Below are 24,023 nucleotides of genomic sequence, written 5' to 3' on the forward strand. Positions count from 1 at the left end.
TAGGTTATTATTTATTTATTTTCTTAGATAATTTTAAAGAGTTTTATTAGGATTCAATTACTCTTTAAAGAGTTTTTATTAGGATTCAATTACTCTCGAAAGAGTTGTATTAGGATTCAATTACTCTTGTAATTTGCCAATAAATAGGCTTGTTTTCTACACATTGGGGGAGGAATAAAAAGAAGAGTATTTGTTTTCTTTCAAATTTGTGTGAGGCAAATTTTTTAGAGTAGAGTGATTCTTCTCTTGCTATTTAGTTTGGAGTTTGTTACTTTCGAGGGTATTTCGGAGTTGCAAATATTCAAATTTCTTTCCCGTTCATCGGTGTTTCTAGAGGTTCTTCTTCTAGGGGTTTCGTAGGGAGCCGCTCAATCATTGGCGTTTTTGGTTACAAGTTAACCAAGGGTTCCATAGGGCAATTCTATCATTTTTATTTATTTATTTATTATTTAACTAATTTTATTCTCGTTTTATTTCTAATTTGTGTTTCTCTTGTGTCTAGATCCGGGATTCCGCATCAACATTTTTAGGGGCGTTACTTAAGCGACCATTGGCAACAATCTTTTCAACATGCAGTGCATTGGCTTCTGCTATGATTAAATTAATGACCTCTATTGTTTTAGATTCCCACTTGCCTTGGTCACAAACAAACTGCAAATGCATCATTAAAATCTTTAATATATCAAAAGTGGGATTGGGTTAAGATTGGAATATATATATATACATCTCTGATAAATTTGCATGCATATTTTTATAAACCACAGCTCAAAAGGTGGTCGTAAAGCCTTTTTTTTTTTTTTACATTCAGATAAAATATACCATTGTTGTATAAATTTTTTATTATGATAATTTAACAAGTGCTTAAAATAGTGATATTCGACATTCATCTTAAATATTTATTTGAATAAAAATAACAAAGTGTCGTTTTAAACACCATCCAAATAAAAAAAGTTTTAAACCTATTTATGTTTGAAACATATTTTATATTTCACATTTACGTTATTACATTTTCAGTGTTGAAATTTGGGTATTGGATGAAGGGACTTTATGGAACATTTTTAATCTTTAGCATATTTTTCTTTTCTTCGTCTTAAAGGCATTACCTTTGACACATGCAACCATTTGTTACCATTGAAATTTTATGAAAAATTTAACCTTAATTTATAGCATTTTTCTTGTTGAAGCCAAAGGCATTACCATTACAAGTAACAAAGCACCCCCTTTCCACACACCAATTATATCTATGTTTAATCTATTATATATATATATATTTCTTAAAAAATGTATATATTACTAGAAATAATATATATATTAAATATATTAATATTTCATGCACTGAATAGTGATATATCTCTAAAATTAAGATTTTAACAATCTAACCATTATATTTCATGTTCTATTCATGTATATAATGTATGAATTTGAAATTTAGAATTTATATTAAGTTTTAGGTTTAGAGTTTAAGGTTTAAAATTTATATCAAATTTCAAGTATGAATTTAAGATTTAGAATTAAGAGTTTATATTGAATTTCGGGTTTGAATTTTGAATTAGAGTCTATATTGAAATTAACTTGTTAGTATTTATTTATAAGTATTGCACCTGTCTTTTTTACTCAATGATAAAGCGCGGTGTTATTCTTCATTCACCATGCATCATCTATTCACCTTATAAAAATAAAACTATCCGCATTTCTTACACTATGTAGCTTTTTGAGTTTGTGTGAATGCCATTAATGAACGCATCAAAATTTAGACCATTCACTGTGATCTTTTTTATTGCTTCAAATTATGCAGGAAAAAAACAATTAATGAAAAGGACATGGATTTAACATAAGATATATAGTTCACAAGACTAGTGTGGGTTAGGGGGTGTCTTAAAAATGGTGGTGAAGCTGTCGGATTCGAACCTATTTAGTCTTTGAAAGGAACACATGCAAAACTGACATGACCAAATTTTGCTTTTCCACGTGTTAGGTTCAGACACCAATGTTAAAAAATATTCCACAGGTACCTAACTTAATTAACATGCTTTTAAAATGACATTCTTAACATTTAAAAACATATTATATATTGTTAGAGTTGCATGACTAGAATCTCGTTTAATCCGATTTGAAAAATTCAATATGCGACTCATTTGTTAAAAAAATAAAATAGAGAGACGAAATTAGAGATCTATTATTTAACCCTTAGAAACAGTGCATAGTAAAAACCTCTTATATTTTTTTTCAATATTAGTGAAAGATAAAATTTAAAAGACAAAACTATTATTGTTTATTATATTTTAAAAGTTTCCTTTCTAAGTGGAATTCATAATTCATACAGCTTTCTAATTAATGACATTTTTTAAATACTTCAAGAAGAAGAAGCTGAAGACGATCCTGTTTTATTTTTATTAATTCCTACTTTTGAATTATTCGAGTTATTTAAATCATAAAATTTAATTCGACTCGAACTCAAAATTCAAATTGAGTTATTCAAGTTAACTTGAATTTTGTTCAAGTTAAAAAAAATGATTTTTTCGAATCAAATTGAATTTTGTTCTCCCGTATAAAACCCATGTTAATTTTCATATTTTCAACGGAGGAGAAATCTAAATTGTAAAGCCCATTAGTGAAGAAAATGCTAAAACCCAATATAGATGGCTATCCGACTTGTAATTTGTAAGGTTGCCCACCTACAATCTGGCTATTTATAAGCCTAACCATAATATCTGCTTTGGGCTTGTATCCCTAATTAACTCCTTCCCTTTCAAGGGTTCATTTCCAAATATTATAATCTACATCAACTTAAAAAACATCATCAGTGGGTTTATTTGGATTTTAAAATTTTAGATTATTTTGTATTTGAATTATATTTATTTAAGTTGTTCGAGTTTGTTATTAGTTTTTTAAAGTCGGGTTATTTTGATTTAAGTCATTTCGAATTATTTATTTAATTTATTTCGGGTTCAAATCACTTTTGATTTAAAATTTAAATCGAGAGTTTTAATTAAAATTTCTATATCAAATCGGATTAATTAGATTAAATTTTTATTCTTTGGATCGATTTACAAATACTCAATCGTTTCAGAAATTTTATCTCATAAAGAGCACCTCACTAATTGAAAATTGAATGGGCATTTATTTGTCCACTAAAATTTTAGTAGGCACGTAATAAAATTTCAAAATCTCCCTCTTGCTCTTGTGACGGTGACAAAGAGCTTAGTTCTCTTTTAATTTAACAATTCTAACACCATCAATTATTACAAATACGGAACAAACAGGAGCGTAGTTAGGGGTGCTAGCACGAACTTGGATCTCTACTAAAATTTTTCGCCCGTTAAAATTTTAATATAGTAAAAGTAAAATTACACTTTGACACTCTTAAAAATAATAAAAATTTGATTTAATTCTTTAAAAATTATAAATATATGATTAGTAAAACGATAAAATTATATTTACTATCATAATAATTATAATTTAATTTCGACCCAAAAAAAATTTCTCATATAGTCACTGCGTACGGAATAATCGTTTTGTAGCAATTGTTAGCATTTTCCGTTTGGCTATGAATTGATAACCTTATATTCCTTCCCCTCTCCCCATATTATTATGATAAAAAATATTGGATTAATAAATAATTCAACATTTAAATCGGATAACTAACTGTAATTAATTAAGACAACCCACACATTTACAGACTGGAATGAGCTTGGCCTCTCTTTAATTAGCAATATTTTTACGATTTAATGAAGCGATTAAATTTTATTATTTTTTAATCTTTCTAATTTTCATAGTGACAACTGACAAGTAGCCATGATTGAGACGTCCACTTAAAACAAAGGATTCAATACGATTAGATAAAAATTGTATATAAACATGACACAAACAAACACAAACATTTAAACCTAACTACTTAACCTAAATTTAGTATTGAAATATACAACCGAAAATAGTAAATATAAATATTTTTTTATGATAAAAACCAAAGAAAATAATCACATTAATCTAATAAAATTTAATGGAATTCTTGCGATCTTCATTTCTGTTAAAAGTCATCCTCGCGATGCGGTCAATTTCTATGTTCTCTTTTTTAGGAATATGTTGAAATTTTCATTGACTCATTTCTTACAGAAACTGCTAAATATGTCTGATAAATGCGGAACAATATGTCATTGAGAATGATTCCTGAATAGCCCGAAGAACTTTAATACTATTCGTCCGAATCAACACTCTGTCATATCGTCTGCTCTGTAATAATGTCAAGCCATCTAAAATATCTCATAACTTAGCATTGGAGACAAAACACTATCCCAACCGTCTCTTAAACCCAAATATCTACCCCACGGCGATCCCTCAACACTCCTCCAATAGTAATCCTCAAATCGACCTTGATAGCGTCGTCAAAATATAATCAGATCCAATTACCTACCCTAAAAGATGTCGTCCTTGAATTAACTACAAAACCTAAGAAATTATCGTCTCAATAGTGGATGAAATTGAAAAGCATGATATCTCTTCGTCCTATCAAGAAAAGCCAATTGATTGATGGCTGGCATTGGAATTGTGATGCGGCAAAAACAATTGCTTTCTTAAAAGTATACTAGCCCACGTCAGTCTCCAAAAGAATTTTACAATAACAAAAAGGATAGTATATTTTTTGTCTCTCAACTTACCAAATATATTTTCTTTTAAGTTGACAATTGAACTTGACAATTAAGTCTATTTTGATTCATGTACTTGAAAAATTTAAAAGTTTAATGATGTAGTATTATATAAATTTTCAAGTGATGATATAATATATTATCAGAATGTCACATACAGTGTTTTAATAACATGACCAATAGTTGAATTGGTCAGACCATTAATTCTCGATTTAACCAATTTGATTGGTTCGACTATCAAACCAACAGTAAATAAAATTCATAAAATCTAAAAAAAATATTAAATCATTTAAACTTGTTCAACTGTCGCTTTTTGTCTCAATTTTTGATTTTTACCGATCTTGAATAGTTTGTGTCAATTGGTTCAACCATTTTGTTCATACCATTATATTGATCAATTCTCAACCCGTTTGATTCGGTCTCATTTTAGTAAAACTAGTCACATCATCAAATCTTGACAGAATTCAAGTTTAGGACCAAAATATATCTAGTTGCCAAGTTCAATGACGAAAGTGGACCTAATTGCCAAATTTAATTAGGGGCAGAAATTAATATTATCCCTAATAAAAAAAATCAAGTTGCTTGGGCTTGATCTGCCTATTCAAATTGCATTCAACTCATTCTACTAAAAAAATAGATAAATTAATCCCTACACATTAGACCAAATAGAAAATTGATCATTTTGTTAATAGTATAAATAGATGAAATTTTTAATAAAAAATTAATTTATTCTTTAATTTAATATACAAAAATTAATTAATTTATTTTTTGAATAAAAAATATATATTTTAACTTTTAGTACATATACATATATAATACTTTTACCAAATTCTGCGACGTTTGTGTCAATGTCGTTGTCTTATGTTAGGTCTTGTTGTTTTGTCTAGTGATTACGTAATCGTATTTTAGGTCATCCCGGTAAGCGACCAATAGCAATGTTATGTCAACTGATTTGGAATAAAAGAGTGAGTAATTGGGAATTACGTCGAGGTCCATTTTTTGATCCTCTTCAACTCAACTAGTGGTCTATACTGTTGAATTTGAATAAATAAATTTTAATTGTTTATTTTATTTTAATTATAATATAATATGAAAAAAAAGGCTTATCCAAGGTGCAAATCCAGCTTACAGTCCATTTGACCTAATTACAGCCAAAAAAAAAAAAACATGGAATTACAATACATTTTATTATTGTTTTATTGCACTTTAAAAATATTTGGTATTATTTTAAATTTATTTTACCGGCAGTGAATAAAACAATAATGTAAATACACAAATATTAATAGCTATTAATTAAAAAAATTATGTTACTTTTTCTTTTTCCACATATTTGAATCTTTTACACTTATTCACAAGTCAACCCGAGTTTCTATAAGGGATTTTTGTTACAAGCCAACCGAGCTAACTCAAATTAGATTTAAATAATAAAAATATTTTAAATTTAAATTTAATTATAAAAATATAGAAATAGTTTAGTTGATAACTATAGGAAGAGAATTTTACCTCAAGTCAGGTGATGGAGTTAATTAGTGATACAAGTCCAAAGCAGATATTATGGTTAGGCTTATAAATAGCCAGATTGTAGATGGGCAAGCTTTACAAATTACAAGTCGGATAGCCATATTAATCAATTTAATGATAACCATCTATATTGGGTTTTAGCATTTTCTTCACTAACGGGCTTTACAATTTAGATTCCTCCCCCGTTGAAAATATGAAAATTAATACGAGTTTTATATAGAGGGAAGTAAAATTCGATTCGATTCAAGAAAATCGATTTTTTTTTAATTTTAGGTTAATTGAATTCAGTTATTTAAATTATTCAAGTCAATTCGAGTTTCAAGTTCGAGTCGATTTGAATTTTACAATTTGAATAACTCAGATAATTTCAATAACATATTGTGTAACACCCCCTAACCCCGAACCATCGCCGGAACAGGATTATGAGGCATTACCGGACATATCAGACAGTTTACAAAAAGAATTCTTAAATAACTAACAAACATATTGAAATAAAATCATAAAATCATATGTTTATTTACCAATTGACTTCATCTCTCTTTATTATTATTATTATTATAAATTTTATAAAAATTTCGGCAGCATTTCTGCTTATTTTTACATAGAACCCCCTGCAATTAAAACCATATCTTTTCCAAAATATAACCAAATCAACAAATTCATTCCACATTCACATTTTCTATTCTAATTACTTCTAATCAAACTCAATCAACATAATATCAATTTAAAATTTAACAAGGTAATAAATAAATCAAAATAGATAAACTTCTTTCATAATAATTCATAAACTTTTAATACTAACATTTTTTAACCATTTATATTAAAACATAACAACCTTTATACACATCCTATGTACATGCCACATTACCCAAAAGAAAATATACATCACCAAAGTTATGCTGAAGTCGGGATTAATCTGGATGCTAAACCGGGACCTTTGACTTCTATTGACCTGCGCACGGAAACAACCGTACGCTGAGTATTTCATACTCAGTGGTATTACCATAATTCAAATTAAAACAATAATAAACATGTAATGCATAATTCGTATATACAATTTAAATTCAATATTTCAACAATAGCAATTCATCAACCACTATCGTATATCCACGATTTGAGTTTGAATAAATCATGAACCTTAGGTTCATTCCTCTATCTCATATCACATTTCAATTCACAATTCAACTTTTTCATTTCATTTCAGTAGCTCGTTTGACCAACTCGTTTGGTTTATCATTTCATCATTTACCCTATTAACAAAACTCGGACTTTGGCGGATACACGGATCCAACCAAACACACCAGAATGGCACCCAGTGCCTCATCGGATAGTTCGAAGCAATAGTTGACACCCAGTGTCTCATCGGCCAAGCCGAAGTAAGTTGGTACCCAGTACCTCATCGAATCTATCCGAAGAAATATAGTGACACCCAGTGTCTCATCGATTCGAGGTCGAAGTATCCCTGAACTCTTCCAATCCTATGGCATGCCAACTATATCCGACTCAGCCCGACTAGTTAATAGGGTATTTAAATCACATATATTCTCAATTCAATCACAATTTCTCACATTTTCAATTCAATCATTTTTCCACCTTTCAATCAATAATTATTTCACAAATTCACACATTTTCACAACTCAATACATTTCCATACAATTTAATACCATTCACAATTCGATTCAAATTCATTTCCCGCTTTCAATTAACAAACAATTCAAATATTATTTCATATCAACTATTCAATTTAATTCCCACTCATAATAATAATACTAATAATTATATTAATACTAATATTAATACTTACTTCACATTTCATTTACTAAACACATAAATTAAAATTTAATATTTAAAATAAATAATTTGAATTATAGTAATACAAACCGTAAATCTCCCGCTTTAGTCCTCGATAGCTTTCCCTTTTCCTTTTGATGGCGATGCCTCGGGTTCTTTATTAGCTACGAAAATAATAATAATTTATACTATTAATTACAGCACTAATTATAATAAATAATTAAATTTCTATTCAATTTCTTCCTAATTCTCAATTTAATCCTAACTAAATTCACTTACTTTCCTAATTCAATTCACACTCTATTTCTATTCAAATTTCATCCAAACTAAAATTTAACTATCAAAATTTCAGCATATTTTGCTAATTTCGAATTTCTCTAAATTTAGTCCTTAAAACATAAAACTTATAGTTTCTTTTACAATTTAATCCCTTTTTTCAATTCTAACTTAAAATTCCTTCAATTTAATCCCTAATTCATCTCTTTTGTTCAACATAAACTATTCTTGAAAACCTATGAACTTACAAAATATCAACTTGATTCCATCAAAACTTTGTTTTAAAGCTTTTAAAACATTAGAACTAAGAGAAAAGGGCTAATTTGACTTACCAAATTAACTCCAAGCTTTAAAAATCTATTTTCCCCTTTTTCTTTCTTTTTTCTTCTTTCTTCCCCTGTTTCGTTTGCTTCTCTGTTTCTTTGTTCTTTCTATTCTGTTTCTTTTGTTTTGTTTTTATTTCTTTACTTTCTTTTATTTACTTTACTTTATTTCTTTTATTATAACTAATAATATTAATAATAATAAAAATCTTTTACTTATTATTTAAGCATATATATTTATTTTTATTACAAGTGTACCTATGTAATTATTACTATTACACTTGTCTTAATCTTTACCATACATTTGTCATCTATTTAGTTTATATAATATAATACAATATAATATATTATATTATATAATAAAATATCATATATAAAACATAAAAATCTAAGATTTTTATCACTTTTACCGTCCCATTTCTTATTAATGGCTTAATTGCCATTTTAATCCTTTTGATTTATAATTAGACTTTTACCCTTTATTCATTTTAATCCTTTTTCCTAATTACTCTTAATTAAGCTAAATTCACCTTTCTAAAACCTAATTAAATACACAACTAGTCTAGTAAATATTTCTAATAATTATTTTCAGACTCAGTTTACTAAGACGGAGGCCCGATTTATACTTTTTTGATGCCCGTGAATTTTGGGTCATTACATATTGGTGTAAATACCCTTTTGGTCATTGTCAACTTTGAAAACAAGCAAATTAGTCTCTCTCTCAACAAAAATTACAAAAAAAAATTCAAAATAATTTTTAAAAATTCAAAATATCTATAAAAAATTCAATTTTATATTTTTAAAAATATATAGAAAAGGTTAAAATTTTAAATAAATTATAAAATAATAATTTTTAGACCTAATTCATGACTCAAAATTATCAGACTCAAATTTTTGCTTTGATTTTTTAAAATATACGTAGTTATTATTATTTTTAAAATAATATTTTTTTTCAAATATACGTAGTTTCAAATTTATGTGCTCTATCATGAAATTAGTTATACTATAACAATATTTTCATTTGACATGTTTAATTTTTTTAAATTTAACTCGAATAATTTCACTCGATTTGACTCGATTCAAATTTTATATCACAAAACTCGATTAAAAAACAAATCTTTTTTACTTATTTACATCAACATCAATTTACAAAAAATCAATTTAGTGAGCTATGAAGAAAGAACAATTAAATTATTCAATTCTCTAATACAGGGATTTAATTATAGTGCAGGGTATTATAATTGAACATCAAACTTGCTTGATCACCTTTTGATATTATTTTGAAGACATAATTTTGTTGTTATACAATCATTTCAAGCATGGACCATAACATTATATTTATTTGGTTAATAGATGTTTTTATTTTTATTCTCATATTTATTGCATTCTCTTAAGAAAAAATAGATAATTTAGTTATACCTAATTTTTTATGACAAAAGAAGAAGAAGCAATAAACCAAACAAATATTATTATTTCAGCAACTTTGTCCTCTTCTTTTGCTAAGAAACAAATGTCTTAAAAAAACATCAAATGATATTAATGGCTGATAAAAGAAAAAAAAACCCACTTTTGATTATTAAAAATTTTCTACCTCCCTACCTCTAGAAATAGAATGTTTGGCCTGTTTTTTATTTTTAAATCCCAACCCTCGAAAATTTCATAATTTTATTTTTAAATATTATTCATTTTAAATAGAAAATTTTATATATTTGTTTTAAAAAAATTCATAATTTTTTATATATTAATGTAGGAAGAATATTTAATGCACTATTGATATATATATAAGTCTCATGCACGATCAGTGAATAATAACATGACATATTATCATTAAATAAAACAAAAAATAGTGAAAGATTTATATATAAATACTAATAACTTTATTTAAACACAATTAAATAATAGTTAACTATAAATAAATGCTAAAACCTTGAAACCTAAAGCGAGACCTAGACTCTTAAACTCAAAATCCTAAATTCGAGAGTTAGTAATATTTATTTATAATAGTTACGATTAATAGTTAATTATGTTTAAATAAAATTGTTAGTATTTATTTACAACTCTTCCATATTTTTGTTTAATTTAATAATGGCATGTCATGTTACTATTCATTAATGGTGCATCAAATATTATTCCTATATTTAGTGAGTTAGTAAATATTTTTATTTTTAAGGATAAATATCAAATTTATACATGACTTTTGGTCCAATGTATAATTTGATACATGAACTTTGATTTGATGTAACTGTACACACGAAACTTGAATTGTGGTTCATATGTGCACGTAAAACTTCGATTTTGATTCAATTGTACACATTTAAAGAAATGAGTACATATATTTATATTTATATGTATATTTATATTTATATTGAATTAATATAATTGTTTGTATAGGTTAATTTGATAATATTGTCAGTGATTTGTGAAAAAGAGAATTAAATTAAAATTTCATATATAAAATTATAAAAAATTAAAATTTACGTATAACATTACACATTAAATTAAAATTAATACATAAATTTAATATTTATCCATTATTTTTACTCCACGGAGAAAAAGTTAATTTAGTTAAACCTAATTTTTTATGACAAAAAAAGCAATAAACCAACCAAACATAATGATTTCAGCAACTTTGTCTTTTTTTCTAGGAAAAAAGTTGTCCTAAAAACATGAATGGCAACAACAAAATTAGAGTGAATTTAAAAAGATACTAAAAGATAAAACCCACTTTTGAATCCCAACCTACAAAATATTGTCCACTATAACTCGAAAATCTCGTAATTTTATTTCTAAATATTGTTCATTTTAAAATCGAAAAATTTTATCGATTTATCTTAAAAATAAACTTTTCATAATTTTTATATATATATTAATATATATCAAAGCGGATTCTCAAAATTTTTCCGACATGGGATTGGGATGTCCCATTCTTAATTTATTTTTTCAGAGCACGTCCATTTCTTTTAGCTATAAATGGTCGTGTTCTAAGTTTTTCTGCAACTCATCTCCTCCATTAGAACTCTCTTTTGGAGCTTCCTTCGTTCGTTTCCTTTTTCCTGCATTACCGAGTGGAAGCATCTGGGTTTTTCGAGGTTTGAAAATTTGTTCTTCATCATCGTCTTTTTTTCTTTTTTTTTTCTTACAAAGCTTTAAGAAAATGGCGCCGTTGTTCTTGATTTTATTCTAAGCGAATTTTTTTAAAACATTTCAGGTGCATTTCAATATGAGTGAAGATGAACAACGGGAATATTTTGAGTTGCAGGAAACGGAATACCCAGAAACAGTTCCATCGGTTCTTAAACATAAATCTTCAAAACAAGTCGTTTTAGTAAGTTTTTAATGTCATTTTAGCAAATTTTCTTTTCTTACTTTCTGTTTGGTAACAAGGAAAAAAAAATTATTGTTATGCAACAGGAAAGTGAAACATCTGGTTTGTCGAACACAATTAGTGCTATGCAATCTATTTCAATCAGCATGCCATCGGCAGGTAACAAGATTATTACCGTTGTTGATGAAAATGCACAAGGTTTTAGCATTAATGGAGTTGGTGGTGATTCTTGTCCGCCATTAGAGACACTCGGTAACAATGCCGAGCCGAAAGCGGTCATGTTTCTGTCTCGGCCGATGTCGAAAGGATCGAGTATCGGTGAGGCGGATAACGATAGTCAAAGGTTCAAGGATAAAAACTTTGATTCTTTCAAAACATGGTCCGGGAAACTCGAAAGACAGATAACGAGTTTAAGCGGAAGGTCTCGGAAATTCGATTCGGAAGAAGAGTCTACGCAAAATCCCGAGAATGAACCCTTGCCAGTTGATCGATACTTTGATGCGTTGGAAGGACCAGAGTTGGAAACCTTGAGGGTATGTATCATATTTATGTGGTTGTAACGTAACATTAAGGTCTTTGTTTTCGCGGTTTTGATTCGATATATTGTTTGTTTCGACAGTCTACAGAGGAGATTATGCTACCGGACGACAAAACTTGGCCTTTCCTCCTTCGGTTTCCGATATCTTCGTTCGGTATTTGTCTTGGAGTAGGCAGCCAATCTGTAATGTGGAAAGCCTTGGCCTCTACTACATCAACAAGGTTTCTTCACATAAGCTTGACAGCAAATCTCATCCTATGGTGGATAGCTGTGGCACTAGTCGCCGTTGTTTCTTCAATATACTTATTGAAAGTGATCTTATACTTCGAAGCCGTTCGTCGTGAGTATTACCACCCGATCAGGGTCAACTTTTTCTTTGCCCCTTGGATATCGCTTTTGTTCTTATCTCTTGGACTGCCACCTTCGGTCTCATCGAACTTGCCTGAGCCTCTTTGGTACATTCTTATGACACCAATATTGTGTTTGGAGCTTAAAATCTACGGACAGTGGATGTCGGGTGGTCAAAGGAGGCTTTCGAAAGTGGCTAACCCTTCGAACCATCTCGCAATCGTCGGGAACTTTGTTGGGGCATTGTTGGGTGCATCAATGGGGCTTAAAGAAGGGCCTATATTTTTCTTTGCTGTTGGACTGGCTCATTATTTAGTCCTTTTTGTAACACTTTATCAAAGGCTTCCAACAAATGAAACACTCCCAAAAGAGCTCCATCCTGTATTCTTCCTTTTTGTTGCAGCACCGAGCGTTGCTTCGATGGCATGGGCTAAAATCCGAGGCTCCTTCGATTACGGATCACGGATAGCTTACTTCATTGCCTTGTTCCTTTATTTCTCACTGGTTAGCTTTCTTGCACCTTAAGTAACATAATAAACAACAATGACTTATGTGTTGCACAAATACTAGACTGAAACCGTAATGTTCATATTATGTTTTGCAGGCGGTTCGGGTTAACTTTTTCCGAGGATTCAAGTATGTAAACCACAACCCCTTCTATATATATCCATATAAACAACCTCTAAGTATGTAAATTGATTCTAATTCCCTCGATTTACAGATTCTCGTTGGCTTGGTGGGCATACACATTCCCGATGACCGGTGCCGCCATCGCGACCATGCAATACTCAAGCGTGGTGACGAATGTATTAACTCAAACTCTCGCCGTCATACTCTCTCTTGTTGCTACACTCACAGTAACATCCCTTCTAGTAACGACTATGCTGCACGCCTTTGTCCTACGGGACCTCTTCCCTAATGACGTCGCCATTGCCATTAGTGACCGAAAACCAAAACATCATAGGAAGTGGTTTCATATCCGACATGGAGGGTCGGAATGGAGTAAAGACATCGAAACATTCTTGAAATTCGCAAACACCAGCAACAACGATATAGAAGCTGCCTTAAATATATCCAATGATGAAGCTAAACGAGTGTAAAAAGCCTCATACATGGATCGCTACGATCGGCTCTTGTGTTTCAACCTTTAACAGGTTCTTGCAAAGTTTGTTTCCCCATTTTTCTTGCCAAGTTTGTTTTCCCCATTTTTCTTTGTTGAATCTTCAACAGAGAAAAAGGTTTAGGAATGTGTAAAATCTTGCCGAGTTGTAAATTGCAGTATATATATATATATGAGACATGTTGATACATTCAAGTTTGGCAAAACATAAAGGAACCACCTTTGTGCTAAACCAGTACAGCTTGATGTTAACAATGTGCCAAATAATGTCCTGTTTTTGCTGACTGGCTTTATGGTCAGGCTTGATCATGAAATAATTTTTCTTTTTATATTTCGGACCGATCCGAGACTTGAGTAAACACTAAACACAAAGATTGTTAGTATAATTTGGGTTTGGTCTGAAACTGATCTTGCTCGTGGATAGGTCTAGTCGAGAGGCTAGTTATTAAGTTTAGATTCCTTTAGGTTCATTAACTACAATAAAGCACAAAGGGGCCTTATCCATCTTTGAGCAATGATACATGTCGTGAGCAGGTCAACTCCTTTCGTATAAGATTTCAAAGTGTTGTTTGTTTGGATCGGTAGACTCTTCAACGGGTTGGTATTGTTTTCAGATTGAGTTGAAATTGTCTTTCAATTCTGTTGAAAGTTGGGGTTTACAATGTGGGAAAACCTTGTCAAATTGAGCTGTGTATCCTACTAAGGGAACATGTGCATGGTAGGGTTTGAACCCTTACTCCTTATATGGTATCTGACGGTACTTATATGGTATCTGAGGGTACGTATGCTATCACTTGATGCCATATAACGGAGAAAGGTTTAAACTAGACTTGATCATGGGTGAAGGCACCTGACCTGAAAAGTGAAAGGGTTTGGGCAAAATAATGATGCCTATTTTCTAAACGGGTCAGGCCTCGAGTAAGCTTTTTTTGCCCCAGTCTGAATTTGCAAAAAAGAAAAAGGAACTTGCTGCTTTTTTACTATTGTTTTCATTATTTTTGTTGTTATTTTGTCACTGTTTTGATGTCGTTTCGTTATTATATTGCTAGTATTTTGTTGTTATTATTTAGATATTGTATAACTCTTGTTTAATTTGTTGTTAGTTTTGCTACTATTGTAGAGGTGTTTGCTTGCTAAATTGTGCCTATCTTAGTGTTATTTAGATATATTTTAATGTTTTTAGTATATTTGATAAATTATATTTTTAAATTTGTTTTTATATAAAAATAATAATATAAAAAAATTTAATACGGGCGGACTGAACTGGGTTCAAATTTTAGCATTTTATCCCAGTTGAGTTTAGGTAAAACTTAAGCTCCAGCCCAAATATAGAAAACGGACCTAAAATTCTATTTAATGCCCAATCCGACCCATGATCACTCTAGATCGAACCCTACCAAATTCATGATGCTCACATTCTCTTGGTAGTTTGATTTGATGAAACTCTTTTACTCTATAAACCCCACTTCTAACACTTATGCTCTCAACAAAGTTAGTAAACAAAAATTCAGCTCGCCTCAAGATGAGTACCAACTCGTAAAAGGATTCATTAGTCCAACAGCATATTTAGATGAACGTTTGAAACGTTTTATATTGGTTAAATTATGATTTTGGTTCTTCACTATGCTAAAATTTGGGAATTAATTCCTATATGTTAATTTGACATGCTTTTATCCCATTTTTTTTAATTTTTATTAACCCAGATAGTTAATAAGTTAATTATTCAAGTTAAAATGTTGAAGTTGATTTTTCTATAATAAAAAATCTATATAAACTTATCATGGTGACATCGGTTTAAAATTTTCATTGCAATAGTAATTTTAAGAAAAATTCACAATATTTTAAATCAAATAGTTAACGATGTTAACTATCTATAACTACTGATATTAAAAAAGTAAAGAGATCAAATTATATTAAATTAAAATGAAAAGATTAAATCTCGAAGGACCCAGACCATAATCCTTCTCATCTTGGACCCCATGGCCTTGGGGACCAAAGCTCCTTGGTCTTTTTTTAATACATGTTTTTAGGGGAAACATTAGTTAAAAAAGACTATATAATGGTTCAACTGAGTTAAAATTTAATCGGTAAAAAAGTAATTAGTTAGATTGATAAGTTTATATATAATTCGGAAATGTCTAAGATGAGATCTTATTACAGTAAAATTCCATGGGACCCTTTGATCAAGCCGCATTAGAAACCCTAAACTCTAAATCAACGGCTATAATTAAAAGATTGAAATGAGGAAACTGCAACCTTCTGATCAAGCCACATGTTTCTTTTCTCTAGAAATTAGTTTTTCTTTCTTTCTTTAGTGTTGAAACAGATTAAATTGGTTAAAAAGGTAAACTTACGTTTATCAATTCAAATCATATTTGACACGATCAACAATGAATTAACGTTTCTTTTCTCTCTTTTTTCTTAAACATTGACTTAAAAATATATCACGGAATCTCAATATAATAGAATATTTAAAAAGAGACCACTATATGGTACCATGATAGCAAAGAATGATTTTATTCCCATAATATCAGGTTCAATTTTTATTTACTTTAGGTTGTGTAAGAGATATTCAGAAGATTTGACTTTGGAATTTTAGCCATTTATAATTTTCCCTTTTCCTAGATTCTGATTTTTTTGGTACTAAAAGAAGATTTTGTGGGATTAAACAAAGTATAAAAGAAGCTTAGAATGTGGAGGAGAAATTGAGTTAGCTCCCAATTCCCATGTTCCCAATGCTACGTTGGCTTCTGGCATCTCCTTATTTAATTAAATTATCACTTTACAGAAATAAAGGAGAGGATTCCTTACAAGTTGTTGTTACCTGTTAGTCTTCAGAAAGACAAAAACAAAATTTCAAACTACCATTTCCTTCCATAATTAGGCGTGATAAGTTTTTGAATCCTTCTTTATAATTTGAGTCGATTTTTGTTTTTTATATTAAATTTTTATAAAAAAATTTAGATTTATTTTAATAAAATAAATTTTATTTTATGACTTTTGAATATTATTTTGTAAAATTTTAATGTTTTATTCATAAATATTTCTAAATTGATAATAAATTTTCAAGTAAATAAATTAATCCGTAATTTTTATATGGAATTTTTTGATAAATAATTTTTATAGGAATTTTAAGTTATTTTCATTATTTTAAATATAAAATATTTATTTTTATATTATAAAAATAAAATTACTTATAAATTAAAGAGTTAATTGCACCATACATCGCCAAATTATGACCTTCAAGTAAATTGGTCCCTAAATTTTAAAACGTTCTAATTACATCCCTAAATTATTAATGATTTCATTATTAAAACTGTTTATTTGACTATTAAATGACATGTAAAATCTTATGCAGCTAAATTTAAAATGAAAATTAATTCAAAGAAATAAACCATTGTCACGTCAAAAAGTAAAAACTAAAAATATAATAAAACTGAAAAAAAAGTGAAAAATGATTTTTTTGGTAAAAGTTTCAAAAATATCAAAACTAAGATTTTTAAAACATCTATTTTTACGATATTCATTTTTCTTAAAATTTTCATTTTAAATTATGTCACATAAGAACTGATGTGTTATTTAACAGTTAAATTAACTATTTTAATAACATAAGGACCTAATTGATATAACTTTATAGTTTAGAGATGTAATTAGAATGATGTAAAGTTTAAAGATCAATTCATAATTTGAGGATGTTTGAGGCAATTAACTCTAAATTAAATAAAAATAGAACTTGATTCATTTCGGGTAAGTGCGGTTTTTTTTTTAAATTTGCATTCCATAAACTATCAAAACATTTAGTTCAGATTGATTTTTAATTTTTTCGATTTTCCTCATTTAAGCATATCGATAAATATATAAAATTTGAGAATAATACAATTGAGAATAAGGAAAGAAAATATATAAATGATAATTCAAGTATATACTTGTATGCTTGGATTCCATGGCCAACCATTTACAAAGCTTTATAATTTCCCAGAAAAGAAAAGATGGAAAAGGACAAATAACAAGTAGGCATATACCCTTCATGACACCACCTATTTTCCACTCTTCCGATGTGGGATTGAAATAGATAATTGCATCCCGCACTCATTTTCCTGAAAACGAAATACACGAAAAACAATATCAGCACCCCGAGGTAAAGTTGGAAAGACAATAATTAAATTATATAATTTTATTATTATGTTAATATTTATAAATTTTAAAAAATTAAATTAAAATATGTAATTTAATTATTCATTAACTTATAATTTTATAAAATCTAAAAGGAAAAAACGCTATTTTTTCATTTTAGGGAAGCCTTAGCGACTACTAGCCCTCCCTTAATAAACAAAAATAATAAACAAAAAGAGATTCAACATACCGTTTGATTGTTTGCAATGAAGAACCGCTTCGTAAATCGAGTTTTCGAAATCAAATGGCTTTCGCCACTCATTATATACAACACTCACTCCAACAACGGCTTCGACTTTTTTACTTGTGTTGAACCTTCTAATTCTTCTACATAACGTTATAAGAAAACCCAAGTATTTCAAAAACATTCTCTTGGACAATCTTATTCGACACTTCCTCAAACAAACAAGGCGATTCGGTTTACTATCTGGAATCAGTTCATGTTGAACTGATCTTTCCCCCGTCGGAGATGAACTGGAAACCTCTTTGTATGCTTCCATTTTCAAAGGGTTAACAAAGAACGGCGCGATATAGCCATTCGAAAAGAGCTCATCGGCATGAACAAGGGCGAGAGCTGAAGGAGGAGGTTGTGGGATCGGAAAATCAAACATAAAATCTTGAGGATTTGAAAAGAATCTCTTAGAAGGTGGCATTGTTGGGTCCATTTCAATGAAAGAAGCTGTTTCATCACATGATGCAATATCAAATGAAGCTCTATCTAAACTATCTAATGAAGGTCTTAGGTTAACTAACCAACTATATGAAAAGCTTTCGATGGAGATGACGGGTTGAGCAGTTTCCATGGCTTCTTACACTCTATTAAATGATGCAAGAAAAACAGAACAAAAAATGATATGGAGTTTTGTATTGTAAGGGAAAAAGCACAACAATGTGACCAACACATCTTAATATATATGTATATATATACACACATTTATAGATATGATGTCTTCACCCCTAATAATTTAAAAGAGAAAAGGTGAGCCCCCCATCAGCATTCATGCTGCATTGTTGCATCAACCTTTTATTCCACACTTCCTTTTTAGGTTAAATTTTGCTTTTAGTCCCTGTACTATACATAAGTTTTAATTTGATCAATTTTTATCCTTGGACTTTTCGAATTGGTCAATTTTAGTTCTAATCCAAATAGTAGCAGTTAAATACATTTGGTTAAATTCTATTCTTAGTCTTCTACTACACGTAAGGTTCTAGATTTAATCCACGTTTTTCAATTTGATCATTCTTAATTCATATATTTTTCAAAATTTAAAATTTTAGTATTCACACACACAAAAAAAAAACACGTTAAGTCCATTTATTGAATTTTTTTATGAGTAGTATGTGGTAGCAGCAAACTAAAATGACATTAAACGTGTGATAATATGTTTTCTACCTAAGATTTTAGAAATATTATGGTCAACATTGAAATTTTAAAATTTAAAAAAACTAAATAAAAGTCTAAGGACTAACAACAGAACTTAACCCTTCTTTTAACTTAGTAAAATTATATTGCAATAAAAGCCAAGGGTCTTCATTATTTATAAAATTCTACCTAAACAACTGATTAATTCTTATGTCATTATTCACAATTGTTGATTTCACACCGCATGCTTTTGTTTAATTATCGGGCGGTCACAATTTTTTGGCTTTAAATAATATATTTAATTGAGATGAGCACCGCCAATTTTGAAAGGATGGCTGTATCACCGGTTTGATGCGTACATCCTAACTGCTCAATTGTAAATGACTTATGGTCCAACTTAAAGGATAAAATGCCTTTCCTATACCACAAAATTAAATAAAAGAAACTATAGATGGTCACAATTTGTATGTTGGAAGCTTCTCCGCATTTTTCTTAATTTAAAATGTTTGTTTTTTTAAAGGGTAAATATTAAAATTATAAATTAATTTTGATCCAATGTGTAATATTATAAAGGGATTTTGATTTTCTGCGATTTTATACATGAGATTTTGATTTGATTTATATATACATATGAATCACAATTCAAATTTTATGTGCATGATTGCATCAAATTGAAATTCATGTATCAAATTACATTTTAGACTATAGATACAAAAATATCAAAATTGATATTTTTTTCTTAAATAGTTGTCCTCAACACATTGGTTTGATGCATATACGAAGATAGATACGAAAATATGATTTTACAATTATTTTTTTATGCATGAAAAATTAAAAAATTGAACATATTTGTATCAAACATGTACTCATATTAAAAAAAAGGGTAAAATATATCATAAGTCTTTATACTCTTCACAAAATTAAAATTTAATCTATATACTTTTATTTTTCAGAATTCAAAATTCAGGTCAAATTGCTAACATTGTTAAATTTGTTTGTGTGATATTTTGAAATAAAAGAAATACTCACTTGGTAGTCATGTAACTAAAAAAATGACGTTATAATAAACTTAACAAATTAAATTTAACATTACAAGCAGTCGGGACCTGAAATTCGAAATTTGAAAAGGAGTGATTAAATTCCCAGAAATAAAAACCTAGACACTAAATTTAAATTTATAAAAACCATAAGGACTTATGACAAATTTTTTAACCTAAAAATAGAAGTAATAAACTAATTATAAATTATCTGGAGAAAAGAAGAAAAAATAAAATAGCAGACAAAAGGGTCGGGGACATGTCGGAGAATGAAACGGACATTGACCTAGATTTCTGGGCTAAAAGCCCAACGGAGAAAGTGACTTTGAAACCAACGGGTCCCAACCATGTATCCTCCTTCAATACAATCTAAAGCTTTAATAAAGCAATTTAAATTAGGGAAAATTTCATCCAAGATTATTAAATTTTTAAAAAGTTTATATTTTGGTTACTCAATTCTAAAAGTTATAAAATGGTCACTAAATTATTAAAATTTGTCATTAAACCATTCGAAAGTTTTTATTTAAGTCACTGAGTTGTTAGGTTTTTTTTTTTTTAAGTTTCAAGCGATATTTGAAGATTGGTATGGTAGATTAACACTCATCAACGAATAGAAGAACATGCTTTAGATTTAAGTCAATTTGACGATTATTGTTGGAGATTGGAAACAGGTTCGTGACATTTGAAGTTGTTTAGTATTACTTTTGAGTTGGTTAAAATACTTAGAAAGTCTCTATTTATAGGGACTGGTATTCAATTAATCCCTCTATTATTAAATGGATCAATTTAGTTGTTATATTATTAAAAAGAATTAAATAAGTCCAAATTGATTAGTTTATTAAAAGAGTGAAAATCTGAAGTGATAAATTTCCAGGAAAATGAAGAGAATCGTTGGAGAAACCTGCAAGAAGAAAAGAAAGTTAACAATAAACTACAACGCTAGGTGAAATATACACACTAAAATTTCATTGAATATAAATGCAGCACAATCTACTTGAAGAAAACGAACACTAGTTCTCAAATTCAAATTATTCCTGTGTGCTTTCTGAGCTACCAAACAGAGTATTACTGGTGAAAAGAACCTGTTCCCATCGAGTATCTAGTATTGACATGGATGTGTGACTCGATTGTCAACCAATGTAGGTAAAATAAAAAAGGGAGGAGGCATATCTGAATGAGAAGGATCCATATCATCAAATGGTTGAAAACAACCTGTTTCCAAACTAAAAATTCCCATATCAATAGACCCTTCAAGAGTATAACGAATAGTATCATCCGTAAAGTAAATGGAATTGGGTCGACATTCCGGAAATCGAGAAGCAGCGACAGACATGGAGCAATTGTCACCCAAGAACAAGGCATCATCCCCAATGTTCCTTACCTCAACAAGCCTTGCCACATGGTTTGCATGTTGCCGAAGCTTTAAAACCTTGAAGTTTGTTGTCCAACGGTATGGACCATAGGTGCTAATAAATCTTTGGACAATCAAAAGTTCACCGTCTGATGATTCCACAATATACTTAAACGCATTATCACCTTCTTCTTCAGGTGGAATTATTATGTTCTCATCAAAAGCTGAAACTAAACTACCATTCATATTTGTGACTTGGACTGATTTGATTCCCAACCTAAAATCTACAGCATTTAAACTTGCCTTTATGAAAAATAGCGTCGTCTTTGGCAATTGTTTCCAAATTACTTGTATAGGTCCAAGTTTTCTCACCAGGTCGGATAATAGCGATTGAACTCGATGCTCCAAAAAGTGCTAAAACCATAAAATTATCTGGATTTACGTAAGGATCATCAGATAATATCACTTTCTTGACATGAAACTCATGCTCATCTTCCTTAGTGAATTTGTTCACAGCGGGAATATCAACAGAAGGAAGATCAATGATTCCACCGGTGAAAGGGTTTATGAGTTTAATAGCCAAAGTCCAGTCTACTGTAGCTATCCATCCATAAGAAGAACCACAACATCTTCTTTTATAAGGCACTGACAACTCCACGCCATGTAATTTCTTCTCAATGATATTATATAAACCACGCTTTTCTTGACTTTTGGTAATCATTAGGAATGGAACTTGATGATGGCATCTCTTCAAAATCTTAGAACGTAAGGAGCGATTCTCCGTGAGTGCTGCATGCCAAGCCTTGCAAACAGAACCAAATCGAATAAATTGAGAAAGTGGAGGAACCGATTTCTCTATTATCGAATCAATAATATTCTTGGGAAGATTTGCCCAATCAGTATGCTTGAGAAGATTTTGTTTTTCTGAAACTGCCATTGGCAAAGACAAAGGTCTAATTACAGGATGGAAGGGTAAGGTACTGTTGAAAAGTCAACAAAGGTAGGAAGCAACTTGTTAAAAAGGTTGAGCAAGTTGCACCGAATGTTGAAAAGTTGAATGGGATAATTGCAATTTTGGTCCCTAATTTTTTAGGCCATTTGCAAGTTAGTCCCTGAACCTCAACTATAAATAGGCCTTTTCATTTTTCATTTCAACCATCCCAACCAATCTTTCTCTCTTAGTTTTCTCTCTTCTCCCATTTGAGAATTCTTAAGGAATTCTATTTGTTTGTAATACTTTGGAGATAGTAAAGTTATCATCTGGTGTTAGTGCCCGAGGACGTAGGTATAATTTACCGAACCTCGTTAAATCTCTTGTGTTCTTTCTTGTCCTATTTTTCTTTCAATATTTGAGGGTATAATAGTAGTATTTAATTGTGCTATTAAATTACTATAGAAGGGATATTCTGTCTAAGGAAAGACTTGGTATTTAAGAGATCCATGTGATCCACCTCTCTTCCCTGGGAATTGAACTTTGTGTGATTTTTTAGTACAATAATTTACACGCTTCCGACCCTATTGGAACAACAAGTGGTATCAAGAGCCGAAGGTTAATCGTAGTATGCTCTGTGGTTGCAGTTTAAACTGATCTTCCACATCAGAAAAGATTTCCTTAGGTATATTGAAAGATTATGGAGAAAACGGTCGGTGTAGGAGCTTCAACATCGTCCATGTGGACAAGACCGACAATTGCAAATGCAAGATTGGCCGTGGAGATCTTTGATGGCACGGGCCATTTTGGTATGTGGCAAAGTGAGGTTCTAGATGCCCTTTTTCAGCAGGGTCTAGACATTGCCATTGATGAAGAGAAACCAGATGATGTACAGGAGAAAGATTGGAAGGCGATCAATCGGTTGGCATGTGGCACAATTCGATCATGCCTTTCTCGAGAGCAGAGGTATGCTTTTTCAAAGGAGACTTCTGCAAATAAGTTGTGGGTGGCACTTGAAGAAAAATTTTTGAAGAAAAACAGTCAAAATAAGCTCCACTTGAAGAAAAGACTGTTTCGCTTCACATACGTCCCAAGTACCACAATGAATGATCACATCACCAAATTTAATCAGCTAGTCACTGATTTGCTGAATATGGATGAGACATTCAAAGATGAAGATTTGGCTTTGATGCTGTTGGGGTCACTTCCTGAGGAGTTTGAGTTCCTAGAAACTACTCTACTTCATGGCAGGAGTGATATATCTCTGAGCGAAGTCTGTGCGG

General features: G+C 29.9%; 3 protein-coding genes across 3 annotated transcripts; 1 reads left to right on the forward strand and 2 right to left on the reverse strand.

Annotated features, from left to right (window-relative positions):
- The first annotated feature begins 11,455 nt into the window (after positions 1-11,455).
- Positions 11,456-14,214, forward strand: LOC107904582 (S-type anion channel SLAH2). The gene is made up of 6 exons (XM_016830997.2): positions 11,456-11,643; positions 11,763-11,879; positions 11,966-12,412; positions 12,499-13,269; positions 13,370-13,401; positions 13,487-14,214. Exons 2-6 carry the CDS (start codon positions 11,775-11,777, stop codon positions 13,863-13,865), a joined length of 1,734 nt encoding a protein of 577 aa, XP_016686486.2. The 5' UTR covers positions 11,456-11,643; positions 11,763-11,774; the 3' UTR covers positions 13,866-14,214.
- A 3,562-nt stretch (positions 14,215-17,776) lies between these two features.
- Positions 17,777-18,988, reverse strand: LOC107903065 (probable membrane-associated kinase regulator 6). The gene is made up of 2 exons (XM_016829122.2): positions 18,249-18,988; positions 17,777-17,982 (listed from the first exon to the last, which is right to left on the reverse strand). The coding sequence occupies exons 1-2, from the start codon at positions 18,859-18,861 to the stop codon at positions 17,975-17,977; spliced, it is 621 nt and encodes a 206-aa protein (XP_016684611.1). The 5' UTR covers positions 18,862-18,988; the 3' UTR covers positions 17,777-17,974.
- Positions 18,989-21,288: 2,300 nt separating this feature from the next.
- LOC107902527 (F-box protein At2g17036) lies at positions 21,289-22,746 on the reverse strand. Its single transcript, XM_041103877.1, has 3 exons — positions 22,113-22,746; positions 21,671-22,069; positions 21,289-21,359 (listed from the first exon to the last, which is right to left on the reverse strand). Exons 1-3 carry the CDS (start codon positions 22,744-22,746, stop codon positions 21,289-21,291), a joined length of 1,104 nt encoding a protein of 367 aa, XP_040959811.1.
- Positions 22,747-24,023: the final 1,277 nt, after the last annotated feature.

The sequence above is a fragment of the Gossypium hirsutum genome, chromosome D11 (genome assembly GCF_007990345.1).
Source record: "Gossypium hirsutum isolate 1008001.06 chromosome D11, Gossypium_hirsutum_v2.1, whole genome shotgun sequence".
Classification (NCBI taxonomy): Eukaryota; Viridiplantae; Streptophyta; class Magnoliopsida; order Malvales; family Malvaceae; genus Gossypium; species Gossypium hirsutum.

Bases quoted from the DNA above. Each gene is read 5' to 3' on its own strand.
- LOC107902527 (XM_041103877.1), bottom strand. From the start codon at position 22,746: ATGGCAGTTTCAGAAAAACAAAATCTTCTCAAGCATACTGATTGGGCA. The intron at 22,070-22,112 runs GCAAGTTTAAAT...GAATCAAATCAG, and splicing joins CGACGCTATTTTTCATAAAG to TCCAAGTCACAAATATGAAT. The intron at 21,360-21,670 runs GTTGTTTTCAAC...TTCTTCTTGCAG, and splicing joins AATTTTTAGTTTGGAAACAG to GTTTCTCCAACGATTCTCTT.
- LOC107904582 (XM_016830997.2), top strand. From the start codon at position 11,775: ATGAGTGAAGATGAACAACGGGAATATTTTGAGTTGCAGGAAACGGAA. The intron at 12,413-12,498 runs GTATGTATCATA...TTGTTTCGACAG, and splicing joins CAGAGTTGGAAACCTTGAGG to TCTACAGAGGAGATTATGCT. The intron at 13,402-13,486 runs GTATGTAAACCA...CTCGATTTACAG, and splicing joins AACTTTTTCCGAGGATTCAA to ATTCTCGTTGGCTTGGTGGG.
- LOC107903065 (XM_016829122.2), bottom strand. From the start codon at position 18,861: ATGGAAACTGCTCAACCCGTCATCTCCATCGAAAGCTTTTCATATAGT.